At 42.1% G+C, this 17,944-nt stretch overlaps 1 protein-coding gene across 1 annotated transcript in view; it reads right to left on the bottom strand.

Annotated features, from left to right (window-relative positions):
* Positions 1–2,807: 2,807 nt before the first annotated feature.
* LOC139708750 (uncharacterized) overlaps positions 2,808–17,944 on the bottom strand; it is a 45,591-nt gene continuing 30,454 nt past the window's right edge. The window contains exons 8-19 of the mRNA XM_071620684.1: positions 17,324–17,411; positions 15,317–15,522; positions 14,338–14,586; positions 13,271–13,496; positions 9,991–10,996; positions 9,410–9,554; positions 8,597–8,738; positions 7,419–7,493; positions 6,589–6,759; positions 4,750–6,019; positions 4,119–4,197; positions 2,808–3,234 (exon numbers count right to left, since the gene is read on the bottom strand). Of these exons, the coding sequence (XP_071476785.1) occupies positions 3,138–3,234; positions 4,119–4,197; positions 4,750–6,019; positions 6,589–6,759; positions 7,419–7,493; positions 8,597–8,738; positions 9,410–9,554; positions 9,991–10,996; positions 13,271–13,496; positions 14,338–14,586; positions 15,317–15,522; positions 17,324–17,411 (3,754 nt within the window). The 3' untranslated portion in view covers positions 2,808–3,137. The remainder of the gene's footprint in view (positions 3,235–4,118; positions 4,198–4,749; positions 6,020–6,588; positions 6,760–7,418; positions 7,494–8,596; positions 8,739–9,409; positions 9,555–9,990; positions 10,997–13,270; positions 13,497–14,337; positions 14,587–15,316; positions 15,523–17,323; positions 17,412–17,944) is intronic.

The raw sequence follows: 17,944 nt of genomic DNA, 5'->3' as shown, positions 1-17,944 counted from the left end.
TTCACACCACTTAGAAAGAAATACGTGGGAATTTTCGGTTTTGGTGGCCATTTTGGCGGCCATCTTGAATATCTCAAAACCCTCAAGGATGTAGGAGTTGCATCATCCGGATTCGGATTCAGCACCCTCGACATAGGGTAAAACCATCACTTGTTTTCAATATATCACCATTTAGAAGGAAATACGTGGGAATTTCTGGTTTTGGCGGCCATCTTGGCGGCCATCTTGAATATCTCAAAACCCTCAAGGATGCAAGAGTTGCATCATCCGGATTCGGATTCAGCATCCCCGAAATAGGGTAAAACCATCAAAAAACATTGGGTGGACGGTAAAACAAGGTTCAGCCTCTGGCACCCAGACTAAAAAGCACACAGATATTTTTGCTTGCCATATGTTCCAGTGATTGATGTCTTGATTCCGCGGAATTAACACACAAAACTCATCTTACATGGCAGAGCGCGAAGAATTAGTCCCGCGAAAATAATCCACTTTTACAGTACATATATATTTCACATCCAAATATGTATGAAGGTATGGGATTATTGGTGTCTCATCATATTCTCTCCTCTCTTGAGCAGCAAGATATCTGAATTCATGTTCTCCTCAGCACACCACTGATTTCTCTGGCAAAACACAAAGAGTCCGAGAAACATTTGGCAAATAATGCCTCTGGCGACACTTCGTGGCGGAGGCATAAAAACAAAGAGTCAGAGAAACAATGTGGATCATCATTGCAATATCAATGTTTTATTTTTTGTTAGCATTTGTTTACATATCATGAAAATGGCTAATATGCACTGGAATTTTTTCCGCATCAGTAATAAACGCATTTTTTTTTCCTTTTTCCTTTCAGTTCCTGTATTTTCTAAACCACACTACAAATTTATCGAGGGACAGAAGAAAACTTCGAGCAGAACTCGTCTCGGCGATTCCCTGATCTTGCTATGACCCAGGAGAACCAACAGGATCCGCATTTCCGTCACTTCACAGATACAATCCTTGCATTTTCTTCACGCAACAAGTAACAGAAAAATATATAAATGTTAACACACTTCGACCACACCCAAAATGGCAAAATTTTCCATGCCACTGGTAACAATCCTCCGTTCTCTTCAACTTCCTGCATAGCACAAAATGACAGCTGTCAGAAAACGACAAGTCCCACCATAACACTTCTGAAGTACTCCAACACAATGCAATCATTGCTTTCATACTCTACATGTTCAAATTTTTCATTAAATAATAAGATGCAAACATTTTATACTTTTTCTTCTTTTCGAACATTTCCTTTTAAAATCCACCCCACTTCACAAAATAAGAATAACTGTTTTTAAAAGTTGCTTCCAAAGTTAAGGGTTTTTTTTTTCTTCCATTACTTTACTCTCGTCACATATTTAAATTCTCAAAAAAATCATGCACTTTTCATGTAAAAAATAATAAATACCAAACGAATTCCTCAGTCTCATTACTGAGTGATGCCAGATTGTAAGCCACTGCGAAAACTTCAAATTCAAAATCGAGCCCGCATGAATAAAGTTGCATACATCCCGCAAACACACACTGCCATCTTTGCAAAAGACAACCTCACATCACGGATCAAACTGTACAGTCCAACACAAATCCATCACTTTTCTTCCATGAAGTCCTTTCTGTTTATTGTAAATCTCGGGAGGTTATAGACATTTACCTTGCACTCTTCTCGGAGAAGCCTTGCCGATCTAAATCTTCAAGTCAATGAATTGCTCCTGGTCATCTATTCTTTTTCTGCGCGATTTCTTTGACAGTAAAAGTGGGTTGATCAGATATTTGGAAAGCAGTAACAAAGAAAGGTCTATCACCCCATACGACAATGCAAGCAGCCGTATACTGCGTTTTGTAACCAGTAACTGCAAAATTACTTCAAACTGTTGCATACATCACTATATGGTCTAGTGCAGCCCAAGTTCCAGATGCCACACCACATGAGATGCTATCTGCAGTATATTCTTTTTTTCACGTAACAGGCAGCACACCACACCCTGGCAACATTCACAAGCTCTGCTTACCAATGGTTTGAGTTCTTCCAAACTTCCCTCTATTTTTTTTAGTCCCCCCCCCCCTCCAAAAAAAAAAAAGGTACAAGTATTCTAATCAAAGCACAACTTGAATGCATTGGCTTCAAGCACTGTTACGTAAAGGGAGATAAAAGGAAGAAATAAAAAAAGAAATCCAGTTGTCACAAAGTTCAGTGCACATGTGTATTCACATACACTTAACATTCAAATGGAACATCAATTTTCCCTACTGCAAATACGAAGTCCCATTGAGCACTCAAACCTGGTCTTGTGAGTGTGAGAATCAAGATTTGTCCTTGCCGGTGATTTCATTCCTTTTAATTCTTCTTCCTTTCAGTTCTTCTTCCTTTCAGTGAAACTGCCATCATTCCCACAAGCATCCTCTCATACTTTACTGTTTCTCCATTCCTACCCTGTCATGACATCAACTCATCATCATCAATTCCACGTATCATTGCAGGCTTTGTCTGTTGGTAACATCTTCATCTCTGCAATATTTTTTTTTTTTTTGTGCCTTCACACAACACAAACACAGGGCACACCCATTTGCAATCTTCTGGACTGTGATTGTTATGGGACATGTCTATCTGACTTGCAAGCTAGGAGACTGAAGGTTACCTGTTGAAAAATCCTTAAAGTTCCCTTCCGTGAAACTCTTTTTACCACAAAATTCATGTTACACTTACAATTACCACAGTAATTCGCCAAAGTGCTCCACCAAAAGTGTATAACTGCACTATTGTCAAGTTTTTGGTGTTGATCCTCAATTTCAAATGTCATTGCAAACTAATCTCTTTGGCCATGCGCAAGTAATTCATAGAGACAAACGGTGCTTACATTCATCTTGACAGTGATAAACATCCTATTCAGACTTCTAACACTGTTGATAGCAACATCCACGCAATTAGGCAGCTTTGTATTAATTTCTTGAGGCCTGTAATCTTTCGATTTGTATGAGCAGACACAAAAGTCACATCTAATCAGATAAGAACCCAAATCATATGCAAGTGTTGTGTATGTTACGGGAGTTTAGAGTTCTTTGTGTCACGGTGGACGTGGAATGGTAACACTCGGGGGCTGGGCTCAGTGGGCCTGTAGGCTGCTCTTCTTCAGCGCTAGGTCCTTGACATTGAAGACCACTTTCTCTTTGTGCTGCTGGGGAGTGGAGGCCAGGCAGAATCTGATAGAGAAAGAATGAAGAAAGAGAGATGAAAAAAAAGTGAACATCTTCCTTAGTTTGGTTCTCTCCATCACACACAGATTGCTCACAACATAACCTTTTTGATCTATGAAGACTGCTTCAGCAGAGCACAAGAAATGAGATACTTGCTGACTCGTTACTGCCCTGGAATGTTTTCATCCTCGTAGTTAATGAAACTGACTCTTGCAGAGGGAGCAAGCGGGGTTGTATTGTGGCATTTTGTAAAGTGTAAACAATATGCTAAAATAGTTCAAAATCATCCAAGGAATAACTTCCACACTTGAAATTCAATATGGCCAGCCTCCAAATCATTTCCTGGCATGAATGCTAAGTTTATTCAGTGTATTCAACAACAACAACAACAAAAAAAAAAAAATCTGGCACATATCCACAGAACTTTCCACATCTTGATCTGATATGACTTTGGGACAAAATCTTTCAGCATCCAGTGACAGTCGGCCTTATTAAGCACGACGGCCTCTATTCACACATCAAATTGAGTGAGATTCAGAGATGCAACCAGGGAGACACTTCTGTGTTACAAGAAGTATATTAAAAATACCTCTGAAGTCGGGGAGACTTTGTGATCTTTGTCAAAATGTAAAGAGATTGTCTCTTGTTTTTGTCTTTTCAGGAAGCCTCCTGTATGATCATACAGACTTGGCAGCTCTCGTGTAGGATGTCTTCATAATTGAATACTTCCACAAAGCAAATGCTCACGTAAAAGACAGGGTCCAGATCAATTTGTTACTCAGAAAACTGGCAAACAGGTTGGCTAAATTTGCAAGAAAATGTTCTAGGTTTTTGAGAGACTTGTTTTATTGCTTGGGCAAACATTATTTAGGAATTCTGAGAATTCTCACCTCTTGAATGCCTCCAATTCTCTCTCTGTCTCATCCATTTCGTTCATGTCCACATTCTCTTTTGGGAGAAAGATCTCATCTGTTGAAAGAAGAGGCACAAACGCTTGTTAAATTACATCTGGGTTGAGAGGCGGAAGCGTGCAACATTCACAGATTTCATGCAGGGTTTTATTCCCTTCTGGTTCAGAACTACCATATATCATAACAATTTACTTCTATCTCTAGACATTTTTTGAGAGCTTGGCATGTGAGAATTTAACCCTTAGAAGTCTGAACACCTGGGGTAGCATATATTTCAACAAGACAGAAAATATGACTGCCTGCCCGGTTGTCAAACAACGCCAAGGTCATACGATATACAATTAAGTCACTAAAACAATTCCTTTACAATGAATTCTTACAGCCACAGAAAGTTTGAGGTATCCCACCCATTCAGGGTTCATATGAAAGACTAAACATGCTTGTCTAAAGTCAATATTACTAGCATCTTCATTGGATTCTAACTGAAGAATATTCAGGTCTGTCATGACCTTCTAAGACAGAGAAGTCAAGATTAAGGATTCTAGTGCTCTTAACCTGCTGATGATTTCATTTTGCCTTTCCTGTATTTTGAGATGAGATGAATACTCACCGATGGATGCATTGGGGTTGTCAGAGGAGTTCTTCTTCTTCTTCCTCCTCTTGCTAGTGGTGCCGTTGCCATTGGATACAGCAGTCCCATTGGTCAGTGGTTCCTGGCTGCTTCCATTCTGTGAAGGCTGCACGTCCAGCTTGGTGTGATGGTTATTTTCAAGTTTCTTGCCCGCGGACTTTGCCTGTATTGCATCCCCCTTCTGCTGCACCTGCTCCCTGGTGGTGTTTGACAGGGAGCCAGTGCTCGCCCTCTTGGCAACGGTGGCATGTCCCGTCTTATGGTTGTGCATGTTTGTGCCATTCTGGGAACCTTGTCCCTGCAGAGATTTGACGGCGTTGGCCTTCCTCTGTTGAGGGTCATCACTCCTGGCAACGCCGATGCCATTCTGCTTGTTTTTACCATTACTGTTCTTAGTGCTGACAACGTTGGAACGGTGATTGTCGCCAGCACTGCCGTTGAGACGCTTTTCCTGGGCAGCAACAGTCTTCCACGTACTGCTCTCCTCTACTTTGGTGGACTTGTCACCCTTCTCCCTCTGTGCCTGCTGCTGCTTCTGCTGCTGTGGCTGTGCCAGGGGCTTGGGTGGCTCCTGTTGCCCCACTTGTTTGGTTCCGTTGCTCCTCTCGCGCCTCACTTGGGACTTGATGCACTCTTGGTTCTGGATCCTTTCCTGCTCCTCCTTCGCCCGGTCCACAGCCATCGATAAATCAACCGCCTGGACTAACGACGGTCCTTGCTTTCCTGCCCCATTCTGCTTTCCTTTGGACTTGCTCTCCAAATTCCTCGTGCCTGCATTTGAGGGCGTGCCGGCGTCGCTCGACGACTGGGGCGCGGTCAAACCTGTACCTTTCACTTTTTTCTTGGAATTGTCTGTTTTGGCTTTACCCTGACTTTCCAGTGATGGTGCAGATGGGGCTGGTTTGGTCTTGGAGGATGCAGCTGATGGTCTTGGCAATGCCGAGGATGTGGTTGGTGTGGTAGATGACGAGGCTGTAGGCTGGTGGAGAGATGCTACCACAGGTTGGTGAGGTGCAGCCTGCTTCGCTGCTTGGTGTTGCGGAAGTGGTGATGGTGCCTCTGTCTGTTGTTGCTGCTGCTGCTGCTGTAGTTTGCAGTTGGTGTTGTGACGTACAGCATCCAGCTGCTTCTCTCTCGTCACCTCTACATGGTGGTGATGGTGATGGTGGTGATGGTGGTGGAGAGACACTGGAACATGGACTGGGTTTTTGTGACCATTGTCGGGCACATGCTTAGCTTTCTCCTCAGCCTGTGACAAAGAGAGACATTTAAAATTTACAGACATGAGAGTTCATATCGCATGATGTAATGGACATGTATTTTTCATGCAAGTTATTCAGGGAATCAAATTGGGCAAGTGCTTAAATATTAATCAAGTCTTAAAGAATCAATCACGTCTAATCAATCAAGTGTAGCTGAGCATGTTGTACATTATCATGCCATTCCCTCTTTTAGGGTGCAAAACACTCCACACCTCAGACAGGAAATGAACACAATACACACACATTCCCACTTCACACCCATCAAACAGCATGGTGATGTGGTGCATCCCATACGCATACATGTTAGAACAAAAGGCAAAACAGGTTTATCCCAATCACCCTGGCACATTAAGTCATTCCAGATGTACATCGTTACATTGGCAGTATAACCAGTGGAGAGTGGTCAGCGCAGAATTCCATGACACTCACAAAGTCTCTACATCAACAAGACACTCTTCCTGATGTATGCGCATGTGAAAACTGTAAGACTCGTCTCATGATATTAAGTAGAATTCCATACTAAATGGGTATTTGTCCATGGTCTCCTGTAACTCACCTTTCTCTGTCTCTGCCTCTGCCGCTTGGCCGCCTTAGAGTTACTCTTGCTCTTTTTGGCGCCCTCAATGAACGAGAGCAAATCCTCCACAGTGCGGTCGTCGTTCTGCAGCAGTTCCGTGGCCGGTGGAGGCCTGACGGGTTCGTGAGAGGGTGAATGGTCCTTGGGTTGCTATGTGGAGAAATTGGTGAGAAAGTATGACTTAACATCTGTACCTTTGTATTTCAGAACAATCTTCCAAGAATTTAATGTCTGGCTGTTAACCCATCTTTACCACAGAAGATAATCATATAAATATACAGTGTATATAGATATCATAATTCTAATCTGTATACAAAAGGAGTCAAGACATATATACTTAGAAGTTGTCCTTTCCTGTTTGGGCATCAGTACTACAAGAAACCTACATATTGAATAGATATTGAAGCCCTGTGAAGAATATCAATCGAGCCCTTGATGAGTTGATGCATGGAGCTTTAAAAGGAGAAACACTTCCACACATCTGATGGGCTGCTGTTGAACAATATGCTGTGAGCTGTGAGCTAAGGTGACATTGGATTCTATCAGTAAAATCTTAAAGGCTCTTCAATCTCTACTCTGCTTGTGAATGCACATTGCACTTCCATTGAGAACTGCCCTCATGATCGAAATTTCTATTACTCCTCACATGGACACTCAAGGAGTCAAAGACTTGTGTCAATTCAGAACCCATGGTTATTGAACGCAAAATTTCTAGTTGGCACGTGGCATCACGCAGTACAAATTATCCATGAGATGGTGCCTCCGAGAGCTCCCTAGACTTCAGTGCATCACTCCCATGACTCATTTACCTTTCTCTCCCTCAGCCTCAGCCGGAGTCTGTCCCTGATTTCAGTGTAGTTCCGACTCGTTGGTGCAGGTTGGGGCTGCAAGAGGGTAGAGCATTAAAGGATGTGTTAGTAACAACTCTCTGATAAACTGAATAACATACATCTACCCAGATCTTCCCAAATTACATTACATTAAGTTATTTGATGTGCTAATTATCATTTCTTAAAAGAAGGTATACGTGACATGGCTCATTTCTAACAGGAAACACTGTTTTATTCCAATGCCTGTCTGTTTTATGACACTAAAAATTGCACCGACAAGTGGGCTTCCGATGATATATTGTAAAACCAGAAATTTTGCATGCGTGAAACTCTTGCCAATTTTGCAAAGAAAGATTCATAAAAGTAAATTCGTAAAAGTAAAATGCATGTGAAAGGTTTTTCCTACATAATGCATTGAATGCCAGTGGCAATTTGCAAAAGTTTCATTCCATGAAAAAGGCCGTCGGCTCAAAATCGTTTCATTCGGCAAATGTTTCCAGTTTTCAAGTAAGCCACAAATTTCTTTCTCTCCGTTGATATCTGTGTAAGACTTCCCTGTACGGGACCACTACAGTAGGTTGAGCCATGTTGCCGGAAATATGACGCAACCAACAAGTAACACACAGACACTAACGCTGAGTGAGACACATAGCTGTGCAATGTGATTTCCATCTTGGATTAAATGGAAATTTATGCAGTGAAGTTGAATAGCCACTAACTCAAACATTCGACTTTGGGGACAATTTGGTGACAATACATTGAAGAATGGCGGAGTCAAGAAGCATGCCAGTGAACCACTTGATTCTGATGACACATTTACACAGGTCTGGTAAGCTTTGAGAAAGATATGACAACATACACCAGCCGAGTTCAGAATATTGCACAGTTGTTTGAGGACAAGAAGGGTGCAGAGTCATCCACGCCACTTTACTTTCATTACTACTCTCGTCCCTACACCTCACCGTCCCCATCCCACTCCCTCACCACCACCGTAACAAAAAGGGACAGCTACAACTGAAGAGTCTGGTATCACTCATGGTTTGCCAATGGGCACACACAAGGATGGCCAGATAATTTATCAATACAATTGCCTCACACCATTTTTACTTCGTTAGAACAATATTTGATAGTGGGCAATGACCAAAGACGCAACCTACCCCTTGCCCGAAGAATTCACAGTAGCAGCATTCGCAGTGCTTGGACTCTCGTTCTCTGGTGGTGCTGGAGGCGTTGGAGTCTTTGTCATCGTGGATGTCCTCCTCCTGGGTGTAGTTTGGAGTCTCGTAGTCTGGCTCACTGCTGTGGGTGGGAAAGAGCACGAAGGACGGGATCAAGATATTTTAATCTGGGTTCATTGCGTCAAATCCTTGGGCAGCCCATGAAAGCCCAGTGAGATACATCATCAGTTCTACAGAGGTTTGCCCAACAAGGTCTGCTTAAGCACTCTCTACCTTAACATAGAAAAACACAAAAGTAACTATTTTCTGATTGAACAGAATATGACAATTTTATTCTGACTAATATACATAGCTTTGGAGAAAAAATAAGAATCCTCCCTGCTGGCCAAACCTGACGTGTGACTATCAAGAGTTCTGCTCTGAAAAACATGCAAACCACAAAACTTGAGCAGACAGTTTTAATCCAATTACATTGAGCTCTGGTCATTTTTGCAAATGAAATTACTTGTCTGAAAATTGTTGATAGTAAACTGACTATTCTGGTAATAACAGAAGAATCTGCACTTCAGGAAACTAATTTATTTTGATGCAGGAGAATCTTCCTTCTTCCACTTCTGTGCTCAAGCAATATATCATCATTACAATTTGCAGGCGACAATCATGAAATACTTATGGACCATCCCACTCTTATAGACATTTATTTGAACAAAGATCTCTACAGAAAGTTTTTAGTAACATCAAACACAAATTTCTTTTGGATGTGGGCAGGAGACAGTGGGGAGAATGCCTTACCTGCACACACTAGCCGAGGTTGGGGTGCTGTTGGCGGTCTGCATGGAGCTACTACATAACCCTGCACCCGAGCCCAGTATGCTGGAGGAGTGAGAGATGGGGTTGTGGTGGGAACACGGCTGAAGCTGCTGCTCGCTCAGGTAATCTGCATGACATCAAAGAACCAACAAACATCAGTAAAAATGTTTGCAGATCATTCATGCTAAGTCGTCTCATGTTCAGCAACAGACATTGTGCACATGAAAATGGACAGCTGTTGACAGAAGACTGCAGTTTGTATTCTGGGCAAATACTGTAAAGCAAGATATTTCGTGTCATGAAATGTTTGCGAATAGGAGCCGGTGGCTTTTTCGCAGCATGAAATTTTCTCGAATTGCCACAGGCATTCAATGCATATAGTGTAGACAAGAACGTTTGCGTGTAATTCAATTTTACGAATCTTGGCTCTCGCGAAATTAAAATGCACGCTAACATTTCTGGTTTTAAAGTAACCTATCCTGTAGTTGTTGCTGTTTCCCAACAATTAAACATCCATTCTGGGTGCAGTATAACCTTGTAAAAGATGCAGGACATGAACTCACCAGGTACCCTGATGACTGGCTCCGCAGGGAGTGCTTCTTCCCCACTCAGACTCTTCTTCTTCTTTCCCCCACTGGGTGCCTGTTGCTGCTGCTGTTGGAGGTGGTGTACATCAGCCATATGAATGCCAGCATTCTGCAGCTGCAGCCCCGCCCCCGGAGCTGCCAACATGTTGGGCGTCACCAACCCCTGCTGGGTCAGTACACCCTGGCTGAACTGCTGCGCCAGCGCCTCGGAAGTGAGTGAGCCTGCAGCTATCGCATCAGCCTCCTGCAGTAAGGGTGGGAAGAACCGGTTGTTGTTTGGTATCTTGGGTACTGTGGGGAGATTGTGCTTGGCACATAGCTCCTGCGCCTGCCCAAGGATCTTCCCTTTCCCGATGCCGTCGTTGTGCAGTTGTTGGCCGTGTGGCAGCCGGTGCTGCTTCGTCCACTCGCTGAGGGGTAGCGAAGAGATGCTGCCCATCACTCCACTGGAGTCGTGAGCATGCTTCCTGCCCTTCTCCTCCTTAGTTGCCTTGCTCTCCGCCTCGTGATGTGCCTGGTGTACTGATGCTTGCTTGGACTGGAGTGTGGCCTTGACACTCTGGACGAGGTCAGGCGCATCCTCATGGCTGTAGTGGGCATGGGAGTGTGAGTGGGAGTGCAGAACCATCTTCGCACTCTCGTAGGCACTGTTCCAGTCACTGTAGGCCTGGAGGCCGTCCGTGGTATCCAGGTTGAGCTGGAATGCTTGCTGGGAGTGGTTGGGAATCTTGGTGGGCTTCTGGGAAGCCATGTTATAGAGGTGTGGGTGGATGAGAGGGTGTTTGGCAGTGATGCCGTGATGACTGAGGTCTAGTGGTTGGTGGTTTGGGAGGTTTGGATAGAAGAGGTACGAGGGCTTGTTGGGCAGGGTATTCTTGTCCCCAATGTTGGCCGTCATTGTGGTAGTAGCAGGGAGATGAGAACTGAGGTTGGCAGTACAGGCGTGACACTCACAGGGTCGACTATTGGAAATGTAAGAGTCCTGCACAAAGAAACCCAGCAAATAATAGCAGTCAAAACCCCTGAAGTAAAAACAAATATGGCCTTACTCTATTCAACAATACATTTCTTTGAAATTGAGAGGTTTATCTACAGATGTGAGAAATCCTTTGGCTGGCATAAAAACACACCCTTGCACAGGTTTCACTGCAGGAAGTATTGACAACCTCTTGCATGAATGATCAACAAGAAAACATCTTTTCACTGATATGGAAACTTTTTAAGATAGATTTGTAAATGCGAAGACAGATTTGTATTGACTGGTTACCTGAATATTTAAGTTCTAAATATGTAGTGATACTAATTTTGGAAAGGGTACAAAGACACAATGTGGATTTGCAATAATCATCAGCTAAATTTCATGCCTTCATTGGTCAAAATTACAGTCACTCTAGAGAGACCAAGATTATGCATTTCCATTAACATGATCATGAACATGATAAATCTGTGATGATTATTTCCATAAGTATACAATTTTTAAAACTCACTGAAATCCCAACTGGGCGGCTTAATACATTCTGTAATTGTGTTGGGGACCACAAGTTAATCTTCTTGGACATAAAAATTCCTCAGATTGTGCCACAACTACAACATCTGCTTGAGATTGCCTCACTTGTTCAAGAATTCTGGAGTTGTATCGAGAGAAATTCTCTGGCAGAAAAAAGTGACAATCAAAAGCTTGAAATGCAGAGACGCACTGGTCCCCACATAAAATTAATCACAAATTTTAAATGAAAAGTGGCATTAAAGGCCTGGTAGCATGGGGATTCATGGGTGGCCCATTTCATTCACTGCCCACTGGGATACATTTAAAAACCAAGAATAGCACTGGTCAGTAAATATGTGCATCAAAGCATGCGCTCATCTGTAATGGTCGACTCCAGTCAATTCTTTGGCTGTGTGTATTGATACACAGAGATTAGTAAACTAGATATATCGCTACGGCGACTGATATGCCTCCGCCATAATGCATGGTTCTCCTAAAAGGTCTATACACTGTAGTACAATGTCTTGACAATGTGTGATGACAGTTTCACACAATTGGCAAAATATTAAAATGACAGGTTTGACACAAATGTGCTGAATGTTCACTTTCCTAGAACTAGCTTCAATTGGATAAATGATTAAAATGTCAGAGTGCAGGTATTTGGGGAACTGATGATTTTTACTTGACTTTTGACCCTTTTATAAGTTTATGCATTGAGTAATTTTCAAGGTATTGAGAAAAAGTATAATATCAGTATCAAATGGGAAAATAGCATTATCTAAACCTGGCCTTTGACCTTTGACCACACAGTTCCAAAGAGAATCACTGTTAGGTTGAACATGCATAAATATGTAAGTTTCATGACGATACCTTGAGTTACTTTTGAGATATGGAGGAAAAAGTGCAATTCAGCACTTTCACTTGACCTTTGACCTTTTGGCAAGAAACTTCCCACAAAATATATATTGGGTAATACATGCATACATCAAGTTTTAAAAAAAACCTTCAGGCATTGCATAAATATAAGGAAAGTAGTGATATTTTGAGGAGTTGACCTTGACATTTGACCCCCTGACCTTTGAACCATGACCCCCAACTTCCCTAGATAATCACTGCCCATTGGAACAAGCATATATACTACGTTCCATGAAGACACCTTGAACCATTTGCGAGATATGGAGAAATACATGAATTTTCAACCTTTTTTTTTCACAAAATAACCTGTGACCTTTGACCTTTGACCCAATGACCGTAAAATCCAAACAAAGTATTATCCCCCCAGGATATACCCTCATACCAAGTTTGATGTAAAACCACCACACGGTTCTTGAGATATCGACAAAAACAAAACGGGACGGACATACGGACATACGGACGGACGGACGGACGACCCGAAAACATAATGCCTCCGGCCACTTCGTTGGCGGAGGCATAAAAAGGTGTATACAATTTGTTCCGGAGATTCTCGAATATATCCAAGTCAAACTAGCCTTCCCAGTCCATGGTATCCCTACTCTACCTGGGGGGTTTCATAAAGCTGTTCTTAAAGTTACGAATGACTTACGAACAACTGGTGATCAGTTCCTGTGCTTAATTATTGAAATTCTGATAAGTATAGCACATCAGAAGTGATCACCAGTCATTCGTAACTTTGAGAACAGCTTTATGAAACACCCCCCAGGTCTTTTAACTCTTCCATACATGACCAAACTATCTTGCATGGCATGCAAACTTTGATCAGCATTGTGGAGGACAGGGCTGGTGGCTCACCTTTTTCAAGTCCCCACCACCAGTCTGCCTCTCCCCGACTTGCCCCGGGGAAGCCGCTCGGCAGTCTGGCCTGCCCCTCCCTCTTGACTGGTTCTGGCCATGCCGTCTCTCCCCATCCTCGTCATCTTCCTCCTCCTCGAAGGCGTTCTCGTGGGACGGTGAAGGGGACGACTCTGAGTCGAGGTCGTCGGAGTCATCCGAGTCTTCGCTCCGCGGAGAACAGAAGCTGTATCGTGAGTGAACAAGGTGATACAACTACTCTCTTATCTGCTCTTTCAACACCCTTAAAGGTCCTGTTTACCTTTGGGAGCAGTGATTGAAAAAATGTTCAAGATATCACATTTGATGCATAATTGTAGGTCTGTCGTGTCACAAAACATCCTACCATACAAAAGTTTTGAAATAAAGCCTAAAATATAAGGAGATATCAGTATTTTTCTCACTAAACCATAACTGTAGACGGTTTATAGTCTGGAAACATTTTTATTATAACTATTGTTCACATTTTGTGTATTTAACAATACTTATCATCGGTTATGCGGATGTAAATTTTTACAGTGGTTGTTTCTAGCCATTTCTCACATTTTAGATTTATTTTAAAGCAATAATGCTGCATTTTTGTTTCTTCTGCAAATGGTAAATTATGCCTTTAACAGAATGGCGAGTTGTATACATCTCCAAGAATTTGCCACTCGCCGTAATTTCGTTCAATACATATGAACTATGAAGTTTATCACCAGAATGACACTCAGTAACCTCTCTGCAGCATAGCATTTCTTGTTTTTAGAATACACAAATTGTACATCTTTATCTGCTCACAGCTGTTCTTTTTTCAAACGCTGTATGTGTAATGCGGTCTCTTTCATTTCCACTAATAGAAAACACACAATCACAAAATTGATAACGATAAATGAATTAAAAAAAAAAACACCTAAAGTAATTATCTCTCACATTGCAGAAAGCAGTAAGCTCATCATAAGCGTTACACTCCATTTGCTATAGGGGTGATTTGGCATATTTTGGCTCCTACATGTGTGGATCCACTGAATCGGAGATGGCTAACTCACCCCGACGAGATGAGATCGTTCCGAGAGAAGATGGGGATGACTTCCTCGCTATCCTCCTGAGAGGAGCACTCGGAGGAGGTTGTGGAAGACAGGTCGGGGGGATTGATGGACTGGAAAAACGTGTCCAGGGTCGACAGCTGACCGCCGGGAGCCGCCTCGGTCAGCCGCTTGAGGCCAATCTCCTCGTAGAGGTCGGGGGTGAAGAGGCTGGACGTTATGCGATTCAGGCTGCAGTCATCACATAGGCACCTTGGTGAGAGAAGAGAGACAGAGAGCGGTTAGTTCTTGACTGCAAAAACTTTTGACTGTTTACTCATGACCAAACATAACACAACATGATGAGAGGGGCCTGCCTTGACATAAATAAGCACCGATTAATCAGTGTTTTCATAGTAGCCATGATAAAAAAGCATGGGTATACATACTTGGGCTTGATTCCAGCCAATAATCCAGTGAATATGATGCCTGTCCAGTCATTAGGAAATCGTTGGTTCGAATCCAGCCTGAGTATGTATGCTTATGATTTTTTTTATTATGCCTACTACTAAAACACTGATTAATCAGTGCTAATTCACATTGATGAAGGGCAGTTTGTCAATCAATTGCAAGAAGAACAACCTGATGCAAGAATTCATAAATTCCTGGATCTGCCCCTGGTAATAATAATGCAGAGAGCACTGAAACAGTCTAGATGAAGTTAACATCTAGGTATCACAATGTATAAACTGGTTGCCATTGGACAAATAGCAGTCTAGCATATATGAATATACTTCTTCTTCAGTATTAAAATGACATTCCTTTAGAACTTCTCTTGTTTGATAAAAATTCCTCTAAGTACACTTTGAAGACAAAATGCTTAGGAGGTATCACGAGAATATCAAATCGAGGGATCTCATGCCCCAAAAACCTAAAGGAGTCCAGGTAGTTGACACTCACTTCTATCAATGTATGCAATTTCACTTCCTGATTGCAAACTCACTTTTTCTTGGTTGAGCCCTTGTGGTTCATCGTGGCGTCGTGCGAGCTGCCTCCGTTTCCCATGTGACCAATCAGAGCTGAGTGACTGTGAAACATGCTCCTGCTGTTTGCAGCCTTGGAGGCATCAGAGAAGAGCGGGCACGATTTGGATGACGACACACCCACATCCCACGAACGGTTCAGTGCATCCTTCCCTTTATACAATTCCTGTTTTGAGTCACACACAAAAAATAAAATCACATAAATTTACAGCAATGTGCGAGGCATACCTATATAAGAGACAAACCGTTCTTCAATGTCTAGCACTGAGCCCTCTGAAACTTTTAATATCCTACCCTTGCATGCTCAAATCATTCTACAATGAGTAAAATTTATATCACATATGCATAGCCTATTTGGCACACTACATACAACGTACTAACACAACATTGCAGGCAGTACAAACGTTAAAATAATAGGCTAATACCTGAACCTTGAGCGAGTACCAAAGTGTGATGTCATAGCAATTCATCGCCATGAGAACTGGTTCTTAACAATCTAACCTAGCCCAAATATCTGTGAGCACTATTGCTGCTAACCATGCTCACACCTGGTTCCAACCAAAGCTAAAACAAAAGATTGTGACATCATCCCTTTGGTACACTCTACTATACAGTTCAGCTATGTACATGCAAGTAAGAAACTCGTCAAAAATTTTGAGTCCAAGTTCAGATTTTTCCCATCCACGTAATATTCATTCAAACAGGAGTGCCACAAGAGGTAGCTTTTAATCTGCAAATCATGGAATATTCTTTTCGAATCTTCAGAGCTGACAGCTACGAAATATGGCAAAATGCCACTAATATCAGGACAATAAGGATAGAGATTACTGAAAGGCAACAATGTTGATAAATTCAGCTGTCATAAAGATGAATGTAAATGTTGTTTGGGGAAGAAATCAAAAGATTTCTCACTAACTAGAGGCAAGTTAATGGCTGTACAGTCAACCGGAATGTCTCTGCATTCTCATTTGTTCATCATATATATCACCAAAGTATGGCCTTTCATCAAGATGCAAAAATGAACAAAGTACAGTAGCCTTCGACTTAACCACTGCGACTTACACGGCAAATAATCATTCATTTTTCACTACCCTGCCTGCCAAATCACATTATCACTAAACGTTTCCACCTGAAAAATGGCTGGAAATGACCTCTTGTGGTGAAAGTACAGTAACCATTGCTTTGACCTAAAACCCTAACAACCTATGTAGGTAATATGTTTGTACCTTTTTCTAACAAATCATATTACCAATGAAAGTTCCCAACTGAAGTTGCAGCTGAATAATGTAATTTCTAGCCAGAGTTTCAGTGACCTTTGATCTTTGACCTTCAGGGATTGTGCACCATGTTCAATTAGCACAGAAACTTTATGTGTACCATACCTGGACCTGGTATCACAAAAACACACTGAATAGGCTTTTTTCTTCCTACATGAGACCAACGTCTGGGTGGGACGGACGGACAGATAAAGGAATGTTTCTGTTACCCCTCTCGGTAGGGAGTAATTCCAATATTGATAAGCTTTTCCCATATCATATGAAAGGGATGGTATAGTTTTGGTTGAGATGGAGCTTCAGGTTTCCAAATTTTTTGTGAGATGAGGAAACTTCTTACGAAATATAAAAGAGCATGTAATTCTTAGAGGAATTCAAAGTTTATTCGATGAAAATTGGTTTTGAAATGCCTGAGATATCCATAAAGAGCGATCCTAATAAAAGGTGGGACCCATCTTTTATTAGGATCCCATTGTTTCACTTTGTTTTTGGATATCTAAGCCATTTCAAGACCAACTGTCATAAAATAATTTTTGAATTCCTCTTAGAATAAATGTATGCTCTTTAACATGTCATCAGTGTTTTCTTAGTATCTCACACAAAGTTAAAAACTCAATCCTCATCTGCACCAATACTATACCCTCCCTTTAATAAAGATGTGGGGAAAGGGGTGAAAGAACTGAGATAGCGCACCTGTTCGTCGGTATAATCCTCGATGAGCTGCTGGCAGTCCCTCCACACCACGCCTACCACCGACATATCATTGTCAAACTGAAGATACCTATTACAAGAAGAGTCGGAGAGAAGAGAGTGGAGGAGCCGTCATCAGCACACACATTCAGTGCATGATCCTGCTACAGCTTCCCAAATACATTGTATACTTCATGAGCATAAAAATTTGTGAATTAGGACTTCCATAATCATGATTTTCATATACTCTCATGGAAATCATGGACCACGAGCATTGTTCTTTTTTCAAGAGCGAGAGAAAGCAATTTCCTATATTGGAGATGATAAACATTATATTTGTGTTGGAGGGATGCAGTATTTTGGCATATTGTTATTTCAGGAATATCACTCACAACTCATGAAATTCATAGAAATATGGCCACCATGAAATATATGGCGTATTGACCGATTCTGTGACGCGCTATGTGTATTTTTAAAATGGGCAGCGCCATTACGCGGTGTCTTAGCCGACCCCCCCCCCCTCCCCTCTCCCCCACCCCTCTACCTACGTTAGCACGCGCGCAGAATGAAAAACTGATGCATGGTTGCTTTAGCCAATGGGCGTCTCGTACTGAGTGCGCGAAT

This window comes from Diadema antillarum, unplaced genomic scaffold (assembly GCF_040938485.1).
Source record: "Diadema antillarum isolate AM-2024a unplaced genomic scaffold, OU_Dant_1.0 seq00001370_RagTag, whole genome shotgun sequence".
Taxonomy (NCBI): Eukaryota; Metazoa; Echinodermata; class Echinoidea; order Diadematoida; family Diadematidae; genus Diadema; species Diadema antillarum.
This window is presented reverse-complemented; position numbering and strand designations above follow the sequence as displayed.